We start from the raw sequence: 6,930 nt of genomic DNA, 5'->3' as shown, positions 1-6,930 counted from the left end.
CTGATCCTCTTAGACCTCTCAGATATCAGCTGTGTCCAGGATGTGGCCAAAGAGGTCCTGGATTGCTATGGCTGTGTGGACATCCTCGTAAACAATGCCAGTATGAAGGTGAAGGGGCCTGCCCATAAGATTTCTCTGGAGCTGGACAAGAAGATCATGGACGCCAATTACTTTGGACCCATCACATTGACCAAAGGTCACGTGAGTTTGACTTCCCTGTGGATTTCTAGGCCACCAGCTGCTAGAGAAGTCTGCTTTATGTAGCCAGTCATCCAATTCTGGATAAAGTCTCCAGCCCCCCACACTCAGAAAAATCTCTACTTATTTGGTGAAAGCTTTCAACACTCTGACTGTAAATGTTGATGAAAGAAAAAGGATTTTGAAAGTATCTTACTAGTATATTCCAACCTTCCGCTCTATGAAAACTGCTTCCCAAGCCCTTCCCTTTATCTACTTCTTCTTATTTATATCCATGGCTCCCTTCCAACTCCATTCCACATCTCTGGACCATTCACTGTCTTTATGCTTTGCATATATTTTGATATATCAGCCTTGTGGTTGGTGTGCTCCTAACTATGACAGTTCGTCAAAGTTAGAGAGTCTCTCCTTAGTAATAAAGAAGAAAACAGTTTATCCCCAAAGTACAAGACCCAGAAAACTGTCAAACACTTTGCAAGAAACAAGGAAGGCAAGAATCCCTTTTAAGGGTAACATGGTGGTTCCTGTTTGGAGATTTTTTTTTACTGCCATGTTCAAATGAAGGTGTGAAGCCTAGAGCTGGAGATGACATGTAATAGAACCAAGAGTTGAAGCCCTTCCCCCACATAAAAAAAGTTTATCAGAGCAGAACTCCAAGAGGAAGAATATAAACATGGAGAATGTCTACATTTAGGGAGTGGGGTGCCCTGGTAGAGGCTGAGGAAGCATGATTTTAGTCTCTTTCTCTACAGCCAGGATCTCCATGACATATAAGGGAAAAAAATATTTCAGGCAGAAAGATGATTTCCAAGAGCTTCTAAAATGGTGCCCCAGAGATAACAATTTCCTTCAGCCCAGTCCCTGAAGATACACCAAGCAGGCCAAAGTGTGTCCTTCAGTCAACCTCTTGAGAGTTTCATGGTTCATTGACATCAAAGTGAAGAATGCAAAAAGTGGAGTGGAAAGGGCCAGGACTGGTTTGTCTTCCTTGCTGGGCCTCTAACTTGCTGAAAGACCTGAGTCTACTCACTAGCTCTGGGTCTCACTTTGCACATCTCCAGCGTGCAGGTGCTGGGTTTAATTAACCTTTCTGAAAGTTGAGTCTTTTGATTTTTTGCCCTATCTCTATTCCACCTGTACTATTATTTACTTCATGTCTTTCTCTGAATTTTCTCATTTTTAAATTAATTCGTTTTAGGAAGAAATCTTTATCATACTGCCCCTTCTCTCTCAATAAATAGAAGAAAACCTGAAATCAAAACAAAGTAGTAAATTCTCCCAAGACACAGAGCTGAGGTCTTTCCTCTCTTTGTTAAAAGATTAGCATATGCAAGAGAGGTGTTAAAGACACATTAGAACCAACGTGAGACTTCCTACTGGAGGTGATAGGAGAATTGAAAAGGGATTTCACTTTTCTCATTATTGAAATCTGTGCCACTTTCATGCACGTGGGTGGATCATTTAAAATTATCCAGCAATTCACCAGCTGAGCCCAGCCTATTCTTAAGAAAACTGAATAAATGATGCCTGGTGTCCATTCCGTCCCACTACCAGGAAAGTAGAGGAGCCTGGTGTGTGGAAGGAAATCTGGGGGAGGGGTCCACCTGCTACTGTCTTACTGTTCTCAAATTTTTAACCTTTACTTATTGTCCTGTGCTTTCCAGCTCTGCTTCCCAACATGATCTCCCGGAGGACAGGCCAAATTGTGTTAGTGAATAACATCCAAGGAAAGTTTGGAATCCCATTCCGTACAGCTTGTAAGTAGCCAAGACGAAAATGTTTTGCATCATGTTGTATGCTTTATAAGACAAGAGATGTGTATGTGTGGAGGACTAGGCATATGTTTACATGGCGGGGGAGGAGGTCCATAGATGAAATGGTCTGTTGGTTTTTCTTTTGTTCCTTCATTTCCTATTTTTGACCTCCTATGGCATGTGGGCGACTATGGGAGACACTGAGATGTGAAAGATAAGGTCCCTCTCTCCTGGATAGTCATGTCTCACAGGTGGTCAGGATATGCATGATCAATGCAAGATAAAGATCACACTCCTGACAAGGGCGCATAGCCCCAGCTCAATTGTTCCTTCCTCCATAAAGACATCCTTGAAGGACAGGAAAGAGTACAACTGGGAAAGAAAAGATGGGTGCACATCATAAAATGGGAGAGGGATGGAGAGATTCTGAGGAAGAGAGGAGGAGAAAAGGAAAAGGGTATAATTCCAGGATAGGTGAGACAGAGAATTTCAAAGGTGAGTGTCTTAAAAAGCCTGAGGAGGAGAGGGACTTCTTTGTGTATGTTCATGGGATCCAGTTGGGAAAATTTAGGAGACATTCCCATCTCCCATGATAGGATCTGGGAGGGTGGGGAACATGCCTTATATATTTCTGTGTGGCACACAGTATCATGCAAAAAATAGGAACTTGGTAAATGTCTGGTGGGAGGGAGGGATGGAGGGAGGAAGGAGAGGAGGAAAGAAAAATGGATGGGTCTCTATATTCGTCTGATTGGGTTGCTATAACAAACTACCATAGACCTAATGGCTTGAACAAGAGACATTTATTTTCTGACTGTTCTAGAGGCGGAAGTCCAAGGTCAAGATGTCAGCAGGGTTGGTTTCTCAGGAAGCCTCTTTCCTTGGCTGCTGTGTCTTCACATGATCTTTCCTCTGTATGTGTGCACCCCTAGTGTCTCTCTGTGTATTAAATTGCCTCTTCTTATAAGGATACCAATCAAATTGGATTACAGCCCACCCTAATGGCCTCATTTTAAATTAATCACCTCTTCAAAGGCCCTTATCTCCAAATATAGTCACATTCTGAGATAGTAGGATTAAGACATCAACATATGAATTTGGGGAGGGGGGGGACACAATTCAGCCCATATATCTCCCTAATAGTGTTTTACTTTCTTTTTCCTATTCTTATAAGGATACCAATATCTTATAATATCATCACAGTCTTACAGTATTGTAAGTACTGTAAGACTGTGTCAGTACTGTAAGACTGTGATGTAAAATGAAAACTCTTATTACTCCTCTATGTAACAGTCTCAATGGGAGGGCCTAGGTGAGTGGGCACCACTGCTCCTTACAGTCACCCAGGGACCCAGGGTCATGCCAAGTCATTGCTTTGACATCATTTTCCATGTGCAGTGATTCCCATGAGGTGTGGTTAGTGCTGGAGACAGGTGTGTACCAAGATAGGCTGTCCCCACAAAGCTGGTCCCCACCTCGTCTGGGTACTGGCTGGCAAAAAGAGAGCAGAGAGCATCAGGAGGTGTACCCAATGTCTACAGTCCCAAGCCAGGAGTAAGCACACACCACCTGTTCACGTCTTGTTGGTGAGAACTCAGTCACATGCTTACACCTAGCTGCAAGAGATGCTGGGGAACACAATCTACCTGTGGGCCCAGGATGGAGTGGAAAATGGAGCTTGATCCACACACAGAAGATATGTTTGTCCTTCATTTCTGTCTCTTCCAAGACAATTAGTGAATCTCACCACTATTCATTCTGCTTGTAAACTCTTTGTACATGCTATTTTCAGGAGCTGAATTATTTTCTTTCCTTGCTCCATGCCTTCATTAATTAAAGAAACAGCAATCCAATGCCTAAAGCCAGGTGCTGAGGCAGCAGTGATATGATATACTGTGGCATGCCATTGCAATGGGCTCTTTGGCCAACGATCAACATAGGACCAATGCACTGGTTTCTTTGGAGAGTTTCCAAAACACAGCATTGAGGGCGGAGAATTCTAACAAGGCTCTATCTACTCCATCAGCTGTGCATGGTCTGGCTTCTCTGCAACTGAGGAATTAAGGAGTTCAGAGTTTCCCGCATAAACGTCAGAACTGCAAAGAGGCCACCCTGGGCCGACCCCAAATTCTCTTCTTCCTTCAGGTCTAACATCTGACAGGCACTGGGGGCTGGCCGGGAGTGATTCTCTTCTTCCTTCAGGTCTAACATCTGACAGGTACTGGGGGCTGGACTGGGGTCATCTGACTGCATGAGCAGGTTTCCTTTCACTCCCTAAAGACATGCTGCATCCCTGGCTGCCACAGCACCATCCAAATGGGAAGACTGGGGGCTCTGAGGCTCAGACCAGACACACGGGCTTGGAGGTGGGCACATCCTGACTCCATGCACACCTGTCTGCACTAACCACACTTCATGCGAATCATTGCTGCTGCACTGTGGGGTCCATGAGGGCAGGGCTACCCCAACACACCTCTGCCTCCAGCTTGTCCCCTTCAGCCCCGTCTAGAGCAGGGGTTTTGCCATTGAGTGATTGAAGGAACTGACAAGTCGGTGGATGAATGACCAACAAGCTGATAAGGTGAGGGGGGAGGGTAACAGCTGTATTGACATATTATTTACATACCATACAATTCACCCATTTAAAGTATATAAGTCAATGGCTTTTAGTATATCCACTGAGCTGTGCGCCTATCACCACAATAATTGTAGGACATTTTTACTACTCGCAAAAGAAAACACCACACCCTTAGCCATCATTCTCTAATCCTTATCCCATTCCCCCAGCCCTAGGCAACCATTCATCTGCTTTCTGTCTCTCTAGATTTTCCTGTTCCAGACATTTCGTATAAATGGAATTGTATCATATGCGGTCTTTTGTGACTGGCTTCTTTTACTTAGCATGATGTTTCAAGGTTAACCTATGTTGTAGCATGTGTCAGAGCTTCATTTCTTTTTATGGCTGAACAATAGTCCACTGTATGGATAGAACACATTTTATTTATTCATTTTCCAGTGGGTGGACATTTGATTTGTTTCCATTTTTTGACCATTATGAATAACGCTGCTATGGACATTTGTGTACAAGTTTTTATGTGGATGTATGTTTTCATTTCTCTTGGGTATAAGACTGGAATTGCTGGGTCATGTGGTGACTCTATATTTCAGTGTTTGAGGAACTGCCAGACTGTTTTCCAAAGCAGATGCACTATTTTACAGCCTTCCTGGGAAGAAATGGGAACTCATGCTGGTGCCACACCTTTTTTAATACATGTTCTCATTTGATCTTCACAACAACTTGACAAGGGTGACATTATCCCCATTTTAAAGATGAGAAAACTGAGCCTCAGTAAAGTGGTTTGCCCAAGGCCACACAGTGGGCAAGTGGCAGACTGGATTCAATCCCGCCTCTGCCTCAGTCTGCTGCTTCATGAGGGCTCTCTGCCCTCATCTATGAAGTGTGGGGCAGGGCTAGGTGACGTCTGGCCTTTTCCGGCTGAGTTTGTGGGAATGTGTGTGTAGGCCTCCTGTCTCCAACGGTCCTCCCTGGAAGCAGTGTCGGGCCCCTGCACCCACCTCTGGCTGGTTTCTATTCCAGATGCTGCTTCCAAGCACGCCGCACTGGGCTTCTTTGACTGCCTCCGAGCTGAAGTGGAGGAATACGACGTTGTCGTCAGCACCGTGAGTCCGACTTTCATCCGGTCGTACCACGTTTATCCAGGTCAAGGAAACTGGGATGCCTCCATTTGGAAATGTGAGCTTTCAGAGGGAAGCCGGAGGGACAGGGGGGGAGAAGGGCTCCTTAGAGGCCCCTGAGACAGCCTCGTTTCATTGCGTCCAGGGGCGCATTCCTGAAGCATGAGATTGGGGGTGGTGGGGTCTCTGCACCCACCTAATAGCAGGGCGGGGTCCCCAAACTTCAGTCTTGAGGCACCAGATAGAATCCTAACCTGTAACCAGCAGACCACATCCCAGCTGGGCTCAGTCGCTCAAGGTTCTGTGACCTTGGCCATGCGATGGCCTGTCTCTGGGCCTCAGTTTCTCATGAGTAATAGCCAGGATCTGGTCTTTAAGAATGACCTGCTCTCCCTTTTCCTAGAAGGCAGCACAGGATAGAGACCAAGAGTCTGGTGGCAGACTGCCTGCCTCTGTCATGTATTACATATTCCAATACAAGCAATTCCCTTAATCTCTGTGCCTCAGTTTCCCCACTAGAAAATGAGGACTGGTGGCAATATCTACCTCATAGAGTCATTGGGAGGATTGATGTTTCCAGCCATAGCAGGTTTAAAACAGCAACCAGCACATTATGAGTGCTCTGTAAATGCACCTTATTATTATTACTATTCCAGAAGGCTACATCCTGCCCCAAGCTCTATCTATATTAGGAAATCGAAATGAGCCATGATGTGGCAGTGGTTCCAGGAAGCTCTTGACAAACACAACTTCACAACAACTATAAACAACAGCCCCTAAATTTATCGGACACTTCCTTATTTTCTAAGCTCTTTCTGTCACTTCTTAGACTCATAAGCACCCTGCAAAGTTAAAAGGGCAGGAATCAAGCCCACTTTACCAATGAAGAGGGTGAGGTGCAGAGGGGTAGAGTGTCTCCCCAGGGCCTCATAGCCAGGGGAAGGCAAAGCTGGCCCAGAGCCCATGATTCCAGGCCCAGTACACATGTCCTTGTCTTTGGGCACATAGAGGGCCCTGCCCAGCTCACTCCTGCTCTAATTCTTGCATCCTCTGGGGGCTCTCTAGTCTTTTTCAGAAAGCTGACCTATGGGGTGCACCCAGTGGACGTTGCCGAGGAGGTGATGCGCACTGTGAGACGGAAGAAGCAAGAGGTCTTCATGGCCAACCCCATCCCCAAGGCTGCCGTCTATGTCCGCACCTTCTTCCCCGAGTTCTTCTTTGCCGTGGTGGCCTGTGGGGTGAAGGAGAGACTCAATGTCCCAGAGGAAGGCTAACTGCAGGA

The 6,930-nt window shown here is 45.7% G+C and overlaps 1 protein-coding gene across 2 annotated transcripts in view; it reads left to right on the top strand.

The window, feature by feature from the left end:
• Positions 1-6,922, top strand: part of DHRS7C (dehydrogenase/reductase 7C) — a 16,076-nt gene extending 9,154 nt beyond the window's left edge. For both annotated transcript variants that reach the window (XM_006922386.1, XM_006922387.1), the window contains exons 3-6: positions 1-196; positions 1,863-1,955; positions 5,551-5,706; positions 6,714-6,922. The exon at positions 1-196 is cut by the window's left edge. In XM_006922386.1, coding sequence (XP_006922448.1) covers positions 1-196; positions 1,863-1,955; positions 5,551-5,706; positions 6,714-6,922 — 654 coding nt within the window. The remainder of the gene's footprint in view (positions 197-1,862; positions 1,956-5,550; positions 5,707-6,713) is intronic.
• Positions 6,923-6,930: the final 8 nt, after the last annotated feature.

The sequence above is a fragment of the Pteropus alecto genome, unplaced genomic scaffold (genome assembly GCF_000325575.1).
Source record: "Pteropus alecto unplaced genomic scaffold, ASM32557v1 scaffold398, whole genome shotgun sequence".
In the NCBI taxonomy this organism is placed as follows: Eukaryota; Metazoa; Chordata; class Mammalia; order Chiroptera; family Pteropodidae; genus Pteropus; species Pteropus alecto.
Note: the sequence above shows the minus strand (reverse complement) of the source record. Positions and strands in the feature narration are given on the sequence as shown.